Genomic DNA, 20,264 nt, shown 5'->3' on the forward strand with positions numbered 1-20,264 from the left:
GCCTAGTGTGGACTGGTGCAAGGCTGAGGGTACAGCTGCATTTGCGCTCTGTCGCAGCTGTACAGCTCTCCTGAGCCCAGGCTAGTTCTGCTGTGAGGACATAAATAAGAAGGAAGCGTGAAGTAAACCACTTCCTGGAAGGACTTGGGAGTGACAAGTGCTTTTTGTTCATAGGTGGGTGCAGATAGCCAGCTGCATTTGCGCTCTGAAGTACTGGGATGCAACCCAGCCTCAGTGCAGTTACTGTTCTGATGCAGCCTCTACTTGGACATCTCCAGAGTCTGCTCCATGACCTTGAGACCTCAGCTGGATGTTTTTCTACTCCCTCCTGCCTTATCTCAACATCTCAAGACATCTCATTCAAAATCCACTCTTGAGAATTGTTTTTTTGAGCTCTGCTGTGTGACAGTGAGTGTTTGTACTGTGATTATTTTGGTAGAGAATTACTGATGTGTGACTTTTGGGGGGGGTATTGTTTCAAATAAGGGTGGTATCTCAATAAGCAGAAACATTTAGAATAGGTTCATAGTTGTTTTGGGTTTTTTTTTTTTTAAGCTTGTTCTCAGATAAGATTCAAAAAGTGTTTGCAGATATATCTGACTCTCCTGTTAGAACAAGTAAGAGAGACTCATTTCTTGAGATTACGTAGTAACATGCGGCATGTTCAGAAAACCTTCCCTGTAATTTTCAGACTTTCCTGCTGTTCATGCCCAAAATGTTGCTTCTATATGAAGGCTTTTGGGTTGTTCCGTAAAAGTTTCCTGTCAAGCTCAGCAAGTCTTTACCCATCAAGGCAGTAAGATCAGAGCCATCTCGCCTGGGCAGGGTTCCCAGCGCTTGCCTGTCGATGAGTAACTGTTGTCTGAAGCTTATTAGGGACTTCTAGTCACTTGTAGCTCTAACTGCATCTTGTTCGTTTGAATACTTCCTAAGTGAGAACAGGGAGTTTACTGACTGCCCACCTCTACTTTATTGCTCTGAACAGGGAGAGGTAGGCGTCAAACTCCATTTGACTCCATACCTTGGACCTGAGTTGCTGAGGTTTTTTATTTTTAGATGAAGGGATACTCTGTAATATTTCAGGGCAAGGAATGATTTACTTGTTTCCTTCCTCTTCTTATCCTTAAGTAATTATTCTTCCTTCTGACTATGTACTCACATTTGATGCTTTAAAAAAAGATTTTTTTTATAAAATAAGTGCCTAGAATAAGCCTAGAATCTTGAAGGTAAGAAAATGGACAACAATATCAAGTGGCTGGCCTTCATGTTGACTGCTAGATGTAGGGCAGAAACCAAGAAACAGCAAGGAACTAGTTCAGGAAAAACAAAGTATTCAAAGTGTTTTTTTTTTTTTTCTTTTTAAGTTCACTGAATATATTATTGGAATCATACATGGTATAATATCATGGAATAATACAAGTTAATTAAAGTCAGATAATATAAATATTGCATGAAAGAAATATACAATAGAATATCTTAAAAACATTAATATAAGATAAATCTTTAACATAAAAGATTCTTTCTAAGTTTTAAAAAAGTAAATGTGGATTGTTAGTCAGCCTGCTGGGGATGTGCTTAATTTGCTTCCCAATCCTTGGAGAAGCTAGAGCTGACTGTTAGCCTGTTATTACCTGTCATTACCTAAACAAATCTGATCTTCATCTGAGATCAGTTTTAGCTGCAGAGGAGAAAAGCTTATGCCTTGCTGTAATTTTTAGCTTGTGACCATTCTTCCAGTTCTTCTTTCCATATCTCTTTTCAACCTCCCTTAGTCTACTGCGCTGACACTCATAGCGCACTGAGACTGACAAGGAGGTCCACAGAAGTTTTTATGAGCGTTGCTGCCTCTCCAGTAGCATCGTATACAGATGCTTCCTTCTGTCTGCCCTCCAAGTTAGGCACAAGTTTGCTGTTCTGTATAGTATCTAATGTAATTAAGATCTCGTGCCAAAGTTAGATTCCTAGGTTTTGCTATAACTTTACAATACTATTAATGATGCTATTCACAGCTGTGAGAAGCTGATGTTTGAGCACCTTTATTCAAATACCGACAGAGAATTAGAGTTAGTTACAATCAGACGCAAACTGGCTACCAGGCCATGAGACCCTGCCCAGGGTCCTGTCACCACAAGTAATTACTGTCAGAGCTGCCAGTGTAAATTAGTTTGGGCTCCTTTCAGTTCCTAATAAACGCAGTAAAATTGCCAGGGCAGCTGACACTGATCTCACCAGAGAAGTTGAAGTGTGATGTAATTGGGAAAACAGACTTCTCCTTCCATCATGTTTAATAGCCATCTGTCCAAAATAGTGCTGAGCGGGTGTAAGAAAAACACCCCATACTACTGCTGTTACTGGGACTTTCTTTATCCTGCGGTTGGGTAGGGAACGGCATTTTGGTTTTTGAAGATAATTGTTGCATGTGTTGCTCACAGGGCTCTGGGTTGACAGGCCAATAAAATAATCTGTGGCTTTAGTGTAGTCAAATATGTAGAATGTATTTTTTCCTTTTCAGAACACTTAAATCCTGTAGCAGTAAATAACAGGCATGTATTCAGAATGTGTGTGCCTTGGGCATTATACATACATGCATTATTACATTCATTAATATGTAACTGAAAAAACAAAAAATATTTTTCCGGTAAAAGGCTTTTTATTGCTTAGCCAATAAAATGGAAGAGTAGTGATTTATGCTTCACTGTCTTGACTGTATGCTTTCCCCATACATGGGGAAATGGAAAAAATGATGGGGCTGTGGCTCAAACATGGGATTTCAGAGTAAGAAGGGCCTGGCAGTTGCTCAGACTTTCCTTGTGACCTCCAGAAAGTCACTCTTAACCTCAACTTTGTTGCATCTACAATACAACTGCTGGTGCAAAGGGGTTATTTTGGGGTTTTGTAAGTGGTTAAGTCTTTTGCAAATTCCAGATTCATCAAAGTATTGTGTTTTGCGGTCCTTACACAGACAAAGTATTTCCTTCTGCATTAACACTGTGCAATATACATTTTCCCTTGAGGCCTCCAAATATATACCTTCCCATGACCCCTCCTCTCCTTCCCCACCTCCCCAAAAAAGATGTTAGGTGTAGGGATTCGAGCACGGACCATTAGCTAATTTTAATCCTTTTTTCTTTTTCTCCCTTTTGCCCCTTCCTAGGATGCAGGGGCTTTAATCCAGGATGAATGAATGCTACTATGATAGACGCATGGACTTTTTCTATAACAAGACAAACACTGACACAGTAGATGAGTGGACAGGGCCAAAGCTTATTGTTGTTCTGTGTTTTGGGACGTTTTTCTGCCTCTTCATTTTTGTTTCGAATTCATTGGTCATAGCAGCTGTGGTCAAAAACAAGAGGTTTCATTTTCCCTTTTACTATCTCCTGGCCAATTTAGCTGCTGCAGACTTTTTTGCTGGAATTGCCTATGTCTTCTTAATGTTCAACACTGGCCCAGTGTCTAAGACATTAACCGTTAACCGGTGGTTTTTGCGTCAGGGTCTTCTGGATACCAGCCTGACAGCTTCTCTGGTGAATCTCCTCGTCATAGCTGTTGAGCGGCACATGTCAGTAATGCGGATGAAGATCCACAGTAATCTCACGAAGAAGAGAGTCACCTTTTTAATTATCTCAATTTGGGCCATTGCTATTTTTATGGGTGCTGTTCCTACCCTGGGTTGGAACTGCCTCTGTAACATTACAGCCTGCTCATCCCTGGCCCCTATTTACAGCAGAAGTTATTTGGTGTTCTGGAGTGTCTTAAACCTTGTAGTTTTCTTCATTATGGTGGTGGTTTACATAAGAATCTACATGTACGTCCAGAGGAAAACAAATGTCTTGTCGTCGCACACTAGTGGATCCATTAGCCGTAGGAGGACCCCAGTGAAGCTTATGAAGACAGTCATGACTCTCTTAGGTAAGAGACTATGGACCATGCTGTGCAAGGCTGGCAGTGCCAATCAATGCTTTAAAAAAAACCCAGCTAGACAAACACAGACTTCTTAGTGCTGGAGTTTAGCTTTCTGTCTGATGTAGCTAGTGTTATGCCCAAGAGAAATGTCAAGTAAAGGACCAGTCGATATGTAGAAGAAAGGTCTCTCCATTCAGTAATGCTCAGCCTGCTTGGTTGTAGGATGCTTGTTACAAAACGCAAATTATCTATAGTTTGTGGGGGGGAAAGAATTACTGAATGTGTTTGGATGAAAAAGGCTTGTAAAGGCTCGTAATGACTTAGCAGGACACTCTCAAACTAATGTTCTTTAGTATTTGCACAAGGCCCTGGATCCTGTGGCTGTTTATGGATAAGTTTTTCTGCACTTCCTCTTCTTGGCCATTTCTGTATGTACAAACTTCTCTCCCTACAAACATGCTCTTTCTGGGAAAAGGAGAGGGTGGCCTGGTGGATGTGTGACTTTATCCTGACAGATTTGCTTTGCAAGGGGAGAATTCACCTTCATTTTGTGAAGAACGCACAGTGCAAAATGCTGTGAGATGGTGATGGAGTATGGCCTTGGACATATATCTCTAGATGATAAAATGAGACCTGACCTACATCCCGTCCTAGATACACGCTTAATACGTGAGCAACTCAGAAGAACTCGCTTTATCAGCTAGCTGTGATTTGGCTGCTTATTAACATAAGAGAAACTAGAGGTTAAAGTAGGAGAAACCTAACTTAAAAGTAGAGTGCACAGGGTGGATGATGATCACTAGGGGAAAAAAACGTAATGGTGAATTCTTCCTCAGGACTTGAAACTGAACAAGATGTTTTCTGGAAGACAGGCTTCACTCAAACCTTGCTGCAGGTGTAACTGGGTGGAGCTCTGGGACACTTGCAAAACAAGGTTCAGATGGTGGAAGAGCGCTTTTGGACTGTCAAACTGTGAATATGGCTTTCCCGTTCTGAGAGGAGAAGTGCTCCAGTGATGTATGGGCCGGCATATGAGAGCTGGGGCTCTTGGGAAGGGTGCGTGTAGGAGGTGGTTGTAGGGTTCTATAGCGTGGAGATCTGACCTGGGTTTCACTTAGCTGAACTTCTTCAGGGATAAGAATGAAGGTGATCCTGGAACTGAATGTTTCACACCTTAGTTTTGCAATGGATTTTTTGAATCACTGCTAGCAGCTTGCAGAGATTTCTCTGTGCCACAGCTAAAGCTTGCCTTTATAGCCACTGTTTCTTTCCTCTGGTATTTAATGTGGCACTTCTGGGAAGCTAATGAGAGAAGGAAGAGGTCTGGGAGAAAACTGCCACATTTATTTTTCTGGAGGCAGTAGTTGCTGGGGTAAGAAGTTGAGATTGAGAGCATTTTCTTCTTTCAGAATCTCTGCGTGTTGTTTGCACAGTGGAGTATCTTCCTCTGTCTTCTCCCCCTGCACTCTCATCTCTGGGATTTCTCGTTGTCCCACAAGCAGGAGGCATTATAATGTTTGTAAATCTGGTGATTTAGGCGTAAGTGGAATTAAATCTAATTAGTATTGGCCTTCCAGTGATAGGTCTGGGACTTCAGAGTCATCTCTGGGGTGCAATGCTTCTAACCCTCCTTATAAAATCCCTTGCTAATTTACGTTAATAATGAAGTGATTGTAATGGCAGCAGTGTGTTGCAGGCACACTCTTGCCTTCACAATTATATGCTAATGGTTTGTTTGAGGTCTGGGAGAAAGGGGGAAAAAAAGGTCCCTCTGAGATAGCCCTGTGCTATAAATGGCATGGTTTCAAAGCTTTCGGTCCCAATTGTCATGCACAGATGCTAAGTCTACCGAGCAGGAGGCAGATCTTCAGTTCAGGCTCAGGGCTGCTTTTTGATCTGCATGAAGAAAGTTTATTTCTTTGCTTATTTAGCTGAATAGCATTATTGTTTTTTAAAAAAGCCATTGTTTTAAAAAAATATTCAGGTCTACAATGAACCAATCACTAATTTTAGAGATGGTGGAGAGGGGACTGTGTTAATGTCTCAGTGATGCTCCAGATTATCCTGAACTGGTTTTTTTTTTTTTCTTCTTGTCCAGCAGGAGAGAGGAGCATTAAGCTTTTTGCTCTGCACTGTGCTGCAAGAATGCAAGCAGCTAGCTGCTTTGCCCTCTTTTCTTGGGCTAGATAGAGAATGGCATGACCGTAAGGTGCAAATACAACCTGCTCCCTTTTTGAGGGTGGAAGGGTGGACAAGAAGCCTTTAAGACGAAGGGAAAAGGAAAGTTTAGATTTTTTTTTTCTTTTAATGAATGATTTTTTTCAGTCAGTCTGATCCCTGTGGTCTTTGACACATATTTATATTTGTTTAATTTTTAATCAGAAATTAGACCTCATTTAACTTCTAAAACAGAGTTAGACTTGAATAGAAGTGCAGACTTAATAGTTTAGATTTAGAAGTCAGACTATGTCAGACAAAGATTTACTTCTAAATCCCTGTAAGTTTCTGAGTAAAGAATAATCAGAATTGCTCTCTGGATGAGTTTGGAGTTTGTAGTTTTAAAGAAATCCCAGCTCCTTAGTAAGGCGTTTTTCCTCACTCTGAGTCATTTACTGACAACCCAAGGGAGGCTTCAATTTTCTGTGAAACATCAGCCCCCTTCTCAGTGAGTTATGCTCACAGTGGCTCTAGTTCTTGGCTTGGTAAGCGTTTTTTTTAGACAATCACTATGGGATCCTTGCGAAAAGGAAAAGTAAAAGTGCTATAGTGTGCAGCAGCTTCCACCAAAAGATATTTAAAATGCTTTAGAAGCTGAGTCTAGTTAAACCTTGCAGTGCCTGACCTTGGAAAGGAAAGTGGACTGATGGTTCAAGCAAGTTACACGGTTCTCGTTTATGCTCATGTGCCTCCTGAAGCAGCTCGTCCGCTGCTGGAGCCTTGCCCCTCCAAGTCCCTCCGCAGCTGCCCTGCTTGTACAGCACATACAGACTGTGTGGTGCTGTTTCCTGTCCCCTCCGTGATTTGCAGGGATTAGATTCAATCTTTTGCTTCCTCCTTAAGCTCTCATGCAATGAAACTTGAAACCCATCCATTTGGAAGGAGAAAGTCCCTGCAATAAAACTCTGAATTTCTCCAAAAGTCATCCTGCCCTGGTCTATTAACATCCAGTGGACTGGGTCCAGTTGTTAACTGCTGCACTGGAAAGAGATAAAAAGAAAAATGCTTTTAAAAAGCAATTCTCTGAGCATTTCTATTCAAGGCAGAATCACAGGCTTCTTTCTAGGAAGTCACATGCAAATAAATCATAATGTAGAGCTTTGTCTTGATTATTGTATGTGTGTGTGTATATACATATACATACATACATACACACACACACACACACACACACATATATATATATATATATATATAACTATATAAAAATTAATATTCCTTTAGTGATGTGTAGACCAAGGTCAGAGTGTGCTCAGTCTTGCAATAACACCCTCAGTTCTTGGTGCCACCCCCACGTGTTTGCAGGGCAGAGCAGAAAGGTGGCCTGTGCTTGGGAGTACAATCCCAACTGGCTGATGTGGGAGTTGCAGGCGCTGTCACTGACCCTCCAATTTCCTAATCCCTCGCAGTCCTTTTAGTCAGTGCTCGCCGTGGCCATATTACCCCACAGGTAGCTGGGGATCTTCCTTCGGAGTTATTAGGAAGGAAGATGTCTTAGAGGATGGGGGCACAGGAGACGAGCTATTAATTTGTAGATGATCTGTGCAAGTCACCTCGCTTACCCCAGCTTCTGTGAGAGACCTGTGAGAGGGACTTCTGGGGACCTTTGCAAAAGGTAAAGCCTAAAAGAAGAGATAGGAGCTTGTTATAACTGGCACCTCTTCTTCCTCTTTCTACTGTAACCCCTAAGAAGATCCATCACAGGAGAGCAGCAGCTGACATGACTTTTCCCTCTGGCATGCTAAATTGTAGGAAGTCATCTGGTTGAAATAGGAAGAGGAGAAGCCTAGCAAAAGGGTTTAAAACTCTCTTGGGCTTACCTTGTGGCGTAGTCCTAGCTAAGCATGTAACTAACTTTGAAGAAGCATGGTTGGCATGTGTGCAAGTACGTGATTTCAGGTGGGTTGCATGTGGTAGCTCATCTGAACTTGGCAGTTAAATTCCTGCTGAAATAGCAGCTTTGAGGCGGATGATTTTCAATTTTTGTGAGTTTATAACTTAATTGGTAACTTGCTATTTTAATTCAGGCACATTGGAAGCTACTACGATTTTTTTTTTTGGACTCTCCTCGGCATTGGCATCCTGAGAGAGAGCTTTGATTATGGGGAGAGTTTTATGGCGTGATGCTGCCGAAGCATCAGTAGTGCTTCCAGGTACACTAGAACTCATTTTCAACCAGAAATGACTTACTCTGCAATAAAATTTGTGTTTAGATTTAGTGGAAAATCCTCAAACTGACCTTGAGGCATTGTGATGCCTGATTTCCTCTAATGTGGTGTGCAAATTCAGAGCTGTTCTCTGGTTCATGTTGCAGCCAAGTGATATATCAAGTCACTTACGGGGATTTTAAAAAGTCCTCAAAATGAAGTTATTTTGAAATGTGGCACTTTGTCAGGGAGAGGAGCTCCCGCAGGGTAGAAACCTTGCAGACAAAATCACTGAAGGGCCAAGGCAAAGGTTTATATTTGTTTAACTATAGTTCCCTCTGGAAGTTCTGTGGTAAAAATAGAAAAATCCTAGAAAGGCAGCAAGTTTGGGACGTGCTTCTTTCATCTGTGCCATGTTAAGAGTAGGGTGTGAATCACTTGCATTGTATCCATACACAATTAAATGTATTTTTGATGGAATCAAAGTAACAGCACTGTACAGCCTTTGAACCGCCAACCGACGTACAGCTGAGGTTGTCTTTAGCCGTGGGCAGATGCAGCCTCCCCAAAGGGGAAGTGACAGGTTTGTATGCGCTTCTGTGGATACCAGAGATGTCTGCAGATGTGACTTGCCTCCTCCTACTTTTGCTGTTGAAACCTTTTACAGTTTTGCCTGTACAAGCAGATAAGGCTACCACAGTATATCCTGGGAGCTCACAGACCAGTCCCGCACAAAGTTTGCGAGACTGGGGTTTTGTTTGTAGGAGTTTTGTCTGGTTTTTGTTAAATGCAGTTTTGGGGCTTTTTCGTCTTCTGTGCACTTGAGAGCACCTTACATGCCTTGCTGTAGGTAAAAGAAATACAGTTGGTCAAAATACTTTCTGTGCTTGTTCTAGGGAGGGGTGATGTGCCATATTAATTTTTGCAAGGAGCTGGTGTGTTGGCTACTTTGCTGGTGACCCTTGGTGCCTAGCGAGAGCACTTTGCATTCTTAGTGTGGCGTTCAGGTAGACATGGCCTTGTTGTCTAATTGGCCTTGTTCTAGTGCCTGTTCAAGTGGATGGGATTTTGCTGTTGAATCCTGGTGCAATAAATCTATACACAGTGTTTTCTCCATTGTGGACTGAAAGAGAGAGTTGGTGTCACAACCACTTATTCAGCATGTTGTACCCAAACCAGTGCGTAGTGTAGCAACTGCCTGGAGAAAATGGATGCCTTGAGCTACGGTGGTGGTAGCAGCTTGCAGCTCCTGGTGCTAGTGAGTTATGGGAGAATTGCTACTGATGCTAACCACTGATTCAAAACTAACACCGTGAAATTAGTACTTACTGTCACAAAAATCTTGGTACAGCAGAGTAGAAAATGTAACCTCTAAATGAGATGGCCTCTTACCTTTCCTTTCTGTACAATGTTTCCTGGAAGACAGTAAATCTATTAGCTGAATTTTATTTGGTCTTCTTATGAAGCTCTTTATAACAGAGGGATAACTCAGGAGTATCGTTTTGCAGCAAGGTCCAAGGTACTTTGCCTTGGAAACATTTTTTTTTTTTTCCCTTCAGCAGTCCTGATGCTCACTATCTCACTTGAATTCATTTGTGTATACTGTTATGGCCTGCTCATCAGATGGCCTGAGCAGTCGCCATTTCCATTAAAGTCCTTGAAAAAGAGAAGTGTTCAGTGCTTCTGAAACCAGGGCATGCTCAGCGCAGCTGATGAGGATGTGCAAGGTGCTGCTGTGGTCCTGGTTCCTGACAGCAGCTGGACTATAACCCCTAATGTATGTTAACACAGATCAGATATTGGAAAAATCAGTGGTGTTATGAAAATGAGCAGAACTTGTTTTCCTTGTCAAAATTGTTGAGGGGATACCAAGACCCGCAGGAGAACTTTCTCAGTACGTTACTGCTAACATCCTTATTTGTTTGATTATTTCTTTTAAGCCTGAAAAAGGGAAACTGTGCCTTTGTAAATATTGGAATTTCCTCAGTATGTCGTTCACAACGTGACTATTGTGCAGAATTGTAATTTTCTATTTCTGTATGTCAGACAGCAATTGTGGCTTGCGCTAAGTTAGTATTATCATGCATATGGCTACTTTTTCCTTAGGCTCAAAGGCGAAGAATGACAGCCTGGTGGTGCCGTGGGGAGGCCAAAGGGCAGATGGGGCTGGGCAAGGGCCCCTCCCAAGCTCGTGGCCGAGGGCTGCCTTCAGTCGGGACGTTCCCTTTCCCAGCCGGTCTTGCCCGCACCCTGGTCCTTTTGATGAGGATGTGCATGTACAAGGGGCAAACAAGATTTTAACCTTCCTCCTTCTGAACTGTGATTTCTATGCTTTCTTTGTGCTGTTTTCATGCTGTCTAATACCACTTCTGCCCCAGTGTTGTGTGTGTGTGTTTTTGTTTTGTTTTTGTTTTAGGGGGATGGTGGGAGAATATATTTTATTTGTCCTATGTTGCCTCTTTTAGCTTTTGCTATCACCTTGTGTCTCACTCACTTCTTCCTTGCAGGGGCTGCATCGTTCCTGCCTTGCAGCTGAAACACAAGGAGGACCCTGCTACTCCTGGTCTTGTCCTTCGGTTTCTTGCTTTGTCACGTGAGAACGCCTCTTTCGCAGAGCTTTCCCATCACTGCTCTCCTACGTTCTTGTCCTTTTGTCTCTCTAACTTTTTATTCTGCTCCTTGCTGTATTTCTCTTTCCTGACTGCTACCTCTTTCAGTTCATCTTCACTCATTTCAGTTCATCTGTTCTCATTTATTCTCATCTTCTTTCTCTCTTCTCTCTTACATCTTAATTTCTGCGTTGTGGAGACCCTTCCAAAATCTCAGGTTTGGAGGTACTTCCCTGGCTTTCCTCTCTGTAGTGAGATGCCCTCCCTGCTGGAGCCAGGTGACCCTTTCCTGACACTGGTGGCCCAAGTTGTTAGGTCTCAAGTGCCCAGAAGATCCAGCCGGAGCGTGCTGTGGAGGCAGGGCTGGGGATCCAGGCAACGGCTGGGCCACCGATGACGGCGTGCGCCCTGCACTAGCTGTGCTGTTTTGAACCGGGGCGTATTTAAGTTATGTGACTCTCATTTTATGAATTTGGCAGTATGCCTATGGCTTTGCAGAGTCAGCTGAGGTGTGACAGAAGACTTGACTTTGGTTTGTACTGTGGCAGTGGTAAAGATGGGCCAGCAGACATCTTCCCCTCCAGCCTACAAGAGAGAGGTGAAGGAGAGGAATTTTCTACTTTCAGTGTGCTGGTTCTATTCTTGTTTATTTATAGGTGGTCAAATTACTGTTGTGATGACCTTTCCCCACTTCCATTTGAGCTGATGGCTGCTTGCAGCTGGATTCTTGCTTCCCCTGAATTTCCGAAAGCTGGCCTGCTACATGGTCAGAGAAGCTGCTAATAGAGTTAACTTTGCTACTGTGATTAGTATTTTGTCCTCTCCTCCTTTTATGATTTTTCTAAAGATTCTTAATGAACCCAATATTCTTGGCAGACCAAAAAAAAAAAAAAATCCCCCAGCACTTTGAAGTCTTTTCTTCTTTCTTTCTAGGTGCCTTTGTTGTCTGCTGGACTCCTGGCCTGGTGGTTTTACTACTCGATGGTCTGAATTGCACGCACTGTGGGATTCAGCATGTTAAAAGGTGGTTTCTTCTTCTGGCCTTGTTGAACTCTGTCATGAATCCAATAATTTATTCATACAAAGATGATGAAATGTGGGGCACCATGAGAAGGATGATTTGCTGCTCCTCTGATGATAAGAGTCAGGACAGACGCTCCTCACGGATCCCCTCGACGGTGCTCTGCAGGGGCACAGAAGCCACGGGGCAGTACGTTGAGGACGGCATTATTCAAGGGACTGTCTGTGGAAAAGGAGATCTTGGTGACAAAGGAAACTCCTGAGCTATTCAAGGACTGACCTGGCTGAGAAAAGGTGGGGGAAGGGAGAAGTTTTGCAAGAGGAGATTGACTGGCAAAGCTAGTAACAATGTATCCATTTTGTTCCCAGAGCCCAAACCCCAGTGTTCACAAAAGTTCTTATAAATAATTGCCTGATGGAAAAACACGTTGTATGGAAGAAAACTTTCTGTACTGCCGACTTTTTTCTTTTTCTTTTTTTCCTTTCCACAATGAAATTGTTCATGTCTGTGGAATAAATATGTCTGAGATACTTTTTATGCATGGAAACAAAATGTAAGCAACACAGTGAGACCCTCCTTAAGCTCCTGCAGAAAGAATAAACCTTCCTTGCAGTGCAGTTTTGGCATTCATTGAGTATTTATGCATTGAACAGGTTTTGTGCATTTTGAGGAGGATTGTAGACCGGGTTGGAGAGGATTGTGACCCACTTGCTTTCTCTGTTTATGAAGTTCATGAAATAGTTTATACTTACCTTCTCTCTTCCTCCTCCTTCTCCTGCTTTCAAAATAAGTAGTTTGATGGCTTGTTTAAACAATGCCAGAAACCTGGCTGTGATGGGAAGCCCGAAATAGATACCAGTGTGTGTGAGTATATCAAAGCCCACCACAAATGGTCAGGATATGACGGTACCAAAAGCACAGAAGCCATTGTTACTTTCATGGGGAGGATGAATCGCTGCAAGGAGGTACATTGCACACTTTGCTGCTATCTCATAGGCAGGCACTGAGGGTGGATGGATAGAAAACCAGTGTGGCTGTGGGGGAAAATGGACTAGACTCTTTTCTTGCCCATCGTATATTATCTGGGGAAGTATGGTTGCCCCTCTTGAACTGCTATGAGGCTGAGAGAAATGATATCTAAAACCCTGTTCTAAAAGACAAACTTCTAAGGGGTGTTTAAATACATATGTAATGTATATTTATTTATATATATATATATATCAAATATACAAGTTCAATTAAGCTATTTAAAATAGAAATTAATTTACAAAAGAAAAAAAAATCCTGCTAGGGTACAATCTAAGTTTTTCACCCTGCCTTGATTTGGACGATCTTACTGGAAGATACTTGAGGAAGAAGCCATGAAACAACAAGCAATGAAGGGCTTTCAGCATTATAACTAATCAGGTTTGGTGTGGAATGCAGCCGCAGTCCATAAAGCTGAAGTTTGACATATAAACTGTGCTCTAATGGAGTATTTACCTATTTAAAGCTCTAGGATAATGTTTTTGAATTTAAACTTTTAATTTAAAACTGGAATGTAGATGTCTTGGTTGTCTGAGAACGTAGCCTCTCTCTCTTTCTGACTTGAAAAGTAGTGAGCTCCCTACTACTCCTTTATTGTTTCAACAGGCATTACCTGTGTATCCTAGAGAAAATACGATCCGTGGTGACGGTAAAACCAGAGGTGACTTTGTAAAGTTTTGGAAATTTTGGTCATTTGGAAGGATCAGAGAACAGCATCAAGCGCATGCTACGTGAGGCTGAACGATAAGCTGCGGTTTGGCCAAATTCTTTTGGTGTTGCCTGCATACAGGTATCTGGATTATGTTGGTCAAAAGTGGAGCTGGCACTTGGCTTAAAGGCCGAGCTACAGTTTTGTAGAAGGCATTTGGGGATTTTGTAGCAGGACCCTATAAACACAGTAAGCCCTTATTCAGAGCTCTTCTATAATATCAGTTAGCTTGCAGGGCTGTGGCCTAACATTTCAAGATAAACGCTGTACTTGTAATGTTGAAAAGGTTTACATGTGTTTTTGCTATTATAATGCAATATTCTTGTGCAAATACTACTTCATTAGTTTGGTGTTTTGAAAGGTTTAAGTGGTGCTTTCTAGAGTCAGTGGCATTACAAAGACGTGTCACACAACCGTTCATGTCTCTATAATCACTTGCAGTGCAGTTTGTGTTAACCAGACTGAAACTCAATATATGAAGCTAACAAAATAAAATGCTCCTTCAAAATAAAATACTTGTTTTGTTTCCTGTTTGGATGGTGACTGAACGTTACCTGGCAGTATAGTCAGCAGTAAATGACTGCTGTTATTGTTGTTTATTCCAGGGATCTGTCTAAGCTAAGGCTGGTCAAACTGCAGATAAAAATGAAGATCAGGAAACTTTGTTTCAGATTACTACAAAAGGGTTCTTGTTTTAATGAAATTGTTGTGTTTATTAACAATAGTAGCCAGTGTTACGGTTGGTTGGATTAGGACCCAAGGAGGACTCAGATGAAAGTCTGGGACATCTGCAGCAATGGAGGAAACCCAAGAATTCCCCTGCAGAGCTTTCCCCTCAGAACTTGGGGAGTGTGCTGCAAAACAACCACATATGGATGTTTTTCCAGGTAAGCAGGAAAAGGTGAACCCTGTAAAGACAAAGGGTGGTGCTTGTTTGTGCAGCTCCTTGTATAGTGGACTCCTGGTCCGGATTGAGATCTGAGAGCTATCACAGGTTAAACAATCATTCTGGCACAAATACATGGAAGGAGTCACAGAGCTCTGTGCTTGTGCTTTCTGTTGCCTGATGAAAAGTAGCTTGCAAACTGGTGCTCTGTGAATGGCATACTTTGATGTGTCATGCCCTCTATTTTGGCATGATGGTTCTCTTACAGAGCTGCTACCTTATTCTCTGTTACTCACATTTATTACATGACACGCTTAAAACAGGGAATTGATGTTGCATCAAGCTTTCCTACAGAGTGCTACAGCAGAGACTATGTAATGTTTCCTATATCAAACTGTCCAAACATTCAGTTATTCCCCCAGCAGGGAATTTCTTTTTATTTCTACAAACTGTCAGAATAGTTTGTTCTAAGAAAAGCATATTGCAGTGCTGTTTGCACTTGAGTAAAACAGCTAGTTTTTAAGTAAGTTCTGCAGGATTTTCATATTGTTTTTTCAGTGGTGTCCCAAAGAAGGTCCCAGTATCAGTTGACTTGGCACGTGTCCACTCCTGTTTATGTATGCCAGCCGTATTCTACTGATGCACGAGATGAAATTCATCCTTATGGGGAAAGCTTTAGGCTTTTTAGTCCTTAGAAACTCTCAGACTTTCATTCTTGGGAGACAGAGAATGGCAAGGGTAGAGTTACCATTGTATTGGAGGGTTATAAGGCTCTATATGTTCCCAGTGTCTCCAGAGGCCCTTCCTCATCTGGGGGAGCCTCAAGAGCCAGAGGCAGAAGAGCAGAGCCCTTGCATGGTAATGGTGGTACTACTTTGGGCCAAAGGTCAATCTACTTGGGATCTTGTCCTTCTGAGACCCTCTTTTTATCCCATATGTCTTCAAAATGACCTACAGTGGTGTGTTCCACAATTTGTTTGTGTTATGTGAAGAAAACCATTTCTTTTTGTTTAGTTTTAAATTGGCTACCTAATAACTTTGGACTCCTACTTCATATATTGTAGTAAACAGTGAACAAGTATTTCTAATTCAACATCTTCACAGCAATTATAGCTTAAACACTTTCGTCAAATTCCCCCTCCCTTTTCCCTCTCTAGTTGCACACCTTCCAAACCAAAGGCTTCCAGCTGATCAGTGGATGCAGGAAGAAATGCTCTGCAGCTTTTCCCAGGCCAGAGGTGTATGTGCTGTCCTCCGTGGTTAGGTCCCCACAAAGTCTGTGTGGTCATGATTGTTAGAGATGCTTTTCAAAGAACTATTATTAAAAGCCCAGAGCAATGGGATTTTACTTTACATGATAGATCATTTGAATCTTTCGGAATAAGTAACTAAAATGATTGTTATTTAATAGCTGTCTACGTGTGTGGGAGAAAAGTTTCTCTGATACATGTGCTGTCAGTCTGAGCTAGGTAGAGTGGGTGATGAGTCTTTCTGGGAGAAGAGCCAAATCACTACAGCTTGAGCAGCTCTGAAGTGTGGTTTCTTCACTACTTCTAGGACTGTTTTACCATGACTTTTTTCTTCCCTCCTCCTCAGTGTTTTTTTTGTAGTCAGGTTACTACTAATGAGTGAAATGCATCTATGCACGTGATAGCATGTGCATGTGTTTATGAACTGCAGTATTTTCGGTAAGTTATGTGAAATCATGATGCCTTTCTCTGATCAGATATATACGTACATATGTATTATTACTTTTATTAACTTAAAACTCTCTTCCTAATAGCTGTAGGAGCAATACTTCTACTATGATTCTTTTACAGTTTCAGTAGCCTCTGCATGAAGACTTCTAAACTGCTGCTTATTTGAAGCTGATGGGTGAAGGGTCATTTTAAACTTGCCCTATTTCTTATGCTCCTTCCCTATAGTTTTGACTATTGTCTAATATCCTAGAGAGGATACAGTGTGGGCTGATCCTTTTATCTTGCCCAAAGCAATTTCTGCTTGCAAGGTTAGACTCCAAAAGTGAAAATACCTGGAAATGCTGAAATGGAGAAGGCAGGTGAACCTCATTATTTATCCCTAGCTTATAATTCAAACAAACGTTGTAAGCGATCCCACTTTTCCTCTTGCCACCTACTTCCTCCTTATGCTGGTACAGCCATTTGTGAGACCATATGGCGAACTGTAGTGGGTGACCAACCTAGCTGAAAAATGACTCTGGATGGAATATGTCACTACTGCCTAGAGAAGATTTTCCACTTGCTGTGAACCAGCAGCTGAATTATTTCCTCGGTTTGCTGTATAGAGTCACATAGATGGTTTGGTTTCCAGAAGTCTGTAAAATACAATCCTCCTTAAATGCTACACTTTGCAGTGAGTAGACACACTTCTATCAATGAAAAGAAAGAGGGGAAAAAATCATTCTTGAAACAAGGAGTTAGGTCATGTTAGGCTTTTTTTTTCCTCCAAGGTCTTCTGAAAGATAAAGAATTTAGATACTTCTGTGTTAGAGCTGTTCCTCAAAACACCCTGCTTATCTTTCTTATAGTAATTAGTCCCTGAGTTTCTCTTCTACCTCTTTTTATAATATCAAGGGTTTCTTTCACTGAAGCAGGCAAGCACATCTGTTTTTTTTTCCCCCAACCTATTCAGAAGTTCTATTTTGCAGCCCTTAAGTACGCTATTTTTAATAGTTTTCTATATGCATTTCAGTGGACTTCTCCTGTATGTACTGAAGTAAATTAATTTTCAAACTAACCTCTGCCATGTTTGTCACAGGAACTGTTTTATTCTGAACTAGCCTCCACAAATTTCCACGGTGGTGCACTCAGGGCTCTGATGCACAACCGTATCAGAAAACACCCACAGTAAGATGAGCACAAATCACTTATCTGTTCTCACTAATTGCTGTATTTTAATTTAAATGTCAACTTCCTTAAAACTATAGACATGGTCTAATTTTTCTAAAAAACTCCTCTGCACCTCTGTAGGCCAGGAGTAAGCAAGCACCTGACCTTTTTAGTTTACCTTGTTTTCTTTGATATATATGAAAATAAGGAAGTCATGATTCTAAGCACAAGTTAACAAGTAGTTGCTTGGAGTTTAGACAGAGTCTCTGTGGGGATGTGGTATTCATCTAGAGATGTTCTTTCGCTTTCCTCATAAACCTAACTGGTAGCTGTAGAAGGAGATAGGATAGTGGCCTAGAAGAACTGTTGGTCTTACCCAGTATTGCATTTCATATAGGTAACAGTATCATATAGGTATATGTATCTACTGTCTTGATGGTAAATGTTAAGCTTCTCCCACGTGTGCTAAACTCTTGTAGTACTGTAGAGCTGATGTTATATCCAGCTTCCATTTATATTTATGCAAACATATGCTTGGTATGTTGGCTTTGATTAGCTTTCTATTAGAAATATGTTCAGTTACTAATGGATGTCAAAGCGCATGGGAGTGAAAAGGCTTGACCTTGGGATGGAAATGTTATTAATGCTTAAATGATTCTATTCAAATTCTGGTTAACGCATCAGTTGTTACGAAAGTCAGTCTATTTGTTTGTGCAGCGCACTTTGTGATATTAGGCTGTGATTTTCCCACAGGTATAAATGAGTTAATTTAGTCACAAATGTACAGCTTTTGTGCCTATAAGGGGAGAGGGCATGTAGACTGTGAACTTGCAAATGCCCGTACACATGCTTTGCTTTAACTTTCTCTGTAGCTGTATTGCTTTTAGTAGACCTTTTTCTGTGGAAAGGACTCAAGCATGTGTCAGCATTTGTGAGATTAAGACATTAAATGTCTAGCTTCAGACTGTATGTTTCTGCTGTATGAGAAACTTTCCCTTTAAATAGTTACTAACTGGAACAGCAAAGGAGTAGCCATGGAAGGCTAGACTTTATTCACACAGAAATCCCTAGCAGACACAATTGTTGATTTTAAAGAGAAAACATTTGGGCCCATAAACAGAAATTTGCAATGTTGGAGTATGTCCAGAATTTGACCTACTTTGTTTTGTTCTATTTTCTCCTTTATAATCTTTTTACAAAGTCCATGTAATTTTTTGTGTCCTGCTTTGTTCTTCAAAGCATAGATTAAACCATACTTTTCGCTAAACAGATAAATTCCAGCAGTATGGGATTCTAGAGCAACCCTCCAATTTTACAGACCAGAGAGCCACAAAAAGAAATGAAAGTGGTTGAGCAAACATTTTAGTCTTGGGTTTTTGCAAGGTTAGAATAGTGACAATTACAAAAAAATGTATATAGGCATATAATAATTAAAGATATTGGAGAAGAATACTCTGGCAAAATAAAAGTAGACCCCAAACTTATGGCAGGTTTGTACAATCAAATCGGAGGTTGGGAGTGCTAGATGGTTAACCAGTGAGTTTTCTGAATATCAGAACTAAAGAAATCTGTTTTCTGAGTGATGGCTTCTCTTAAGTAAATTAATGCTGCAGCATGAATTCAGCTCTTTTTCAGCACCAGAGAATCCATAAAGGAAAGTGGTATTTTGAATGCTTTAACCCCAGCAAAGCTTCAGTCTGAGCTCCTGTCTCCCTGGACACCAAGGAACTTTGCTGAATCATGGAAATGAATCCATGCCTGAGGACAGAGTAACGAACAAGGCGTGAGCTCTGATTGAAGACTTTCTTGCAATTAGGGTGGCCAGGACCCCTTTCCCCAGGTGACAGCTCAAGTTGCACAGCAGTTTTTCCTTCTGTGGAAGCATTAATAGACTCTCCTCTACCCAACTGCCTGTTTTCCCTAAGCCTGTTGGAAAGGCTATGCCTTTAGATCTCTTCTGCTCAATCAACTTTTATTGGAAGGAGCTGATGATTTCAGAAATTACGAGAGATTAGCCAAGTGAAAAGCAGTACAACTGCCTATGCTTCATTTCATTAAGAAATCAGGTTAAAATTATTTTCTGGTTCAAACTATGCAAGTCATGGACGCAATGTTATGTTTGCTTGTGCATAGGAAAAGGCTTCCTGGGGACGGATGAATGCAATCCCAAGAGCTGATCTTCAGGAAATCCCCAGCACCCCTGAACCTCTGCTCATCACGTTTTTATCCAGCTGCTGCCAGGAAAAGACCAGAATTGTCTGCCTTTATCTCATTTTATAGCCAATAGAATCAAGGAATCATTGATACAAAGTAGCTTCAAATCCTTTTCTTTGCATTAGCATGAATGTGCCTCATGGTTCTCCAAAAGATAGCAGAGTAACTTGCAAAGAGCTAGAAGCCCAGTTTTAACCCTGTTGTTACAAGTGAGGGAAAATCAGACTCCCATGTTTGCTCAGCTTGTGTGTGATCAGTTCACCTCTTGATGGCTGCATTTCAGGTTTTGCAAATCAGTTTGGGAATTTGCTTGTGTGTGCAAATCCTGAGACCTTTGTGTCTGGTAGGAGTGGTTTCAATGAGCCTAAGATTATGGCTTGACTGACCTGAGGGAGCCTCCTGGGTATTATAGTCAGTCACAGGAGGTTTCCAGTGCATAGAACTACTTGTCTTGTTAATTAATTCTAATACTGTTGACTTTTCATCAGGATCTGCTGTTAAGCTGTACAACTGGCAGCTACATTTTTAAGTCCATTTACACTGCATAGGAATTGGTCATCCCAGAGATTCTGTGGCCTTTCACAACCTCAGATGAGATGTTTAGAGGCAGCAGGACCGGGCACCTCTATTCAGTTGCAATGCCCAGATATTAGGGTAATAAGCATAATAGAAATATTATG

At 41.4% G+C, this 20,264-nt stretch overlaps 1 protein-coding gene across 1 annotated transcript; it reads left to right on the forward strand.

Moving 5' to 3' along the window:
* Positions 1 to 269: 269 nt before the first annotated feature.
* LPAR3 (lysophosphatidic acid receptor 3) lies at positions 270 to 14,139 on the forward strand. The gene is made up of 4 exons (XM_009673219.2): positions 270 to 408; positions 3,155 to 3,912; positions 11,813 to 12,193; positions 13,533 to 14,139. The coding sequence occupies exons 2-3, from the start codon at positions 3,177 to 3,179 to the stop codon at positions 12,160 to 12,162; spliced, it is 1,086 nt and encodes a 361-aa protein (XP_009671514.1). The 5' UTR covers positions 270 to 408; positions 3,155 to 3,176; the 3' UTR covers positions 12,163 to 12,193; positions 13,533 to 14,139.
* Positions 14,140 to 20,264: the final 6,125 nt, after the last annotated feature.

This window comes from Struthio camelus, chromosome 8, assembly GCF_040807025.1.
Source record: "Struthio camelus isolate bStrCam1 chromosome 8, bStrCam1.hap1, whole genome shotgun sequence".
NCBI classification, from domain to species: domain Eukaryota; kingdom Metazoa; phylum Chordata; class Aves; order Struthioniformes; family Struthionidae; genus Struthio; species Struthio camelus.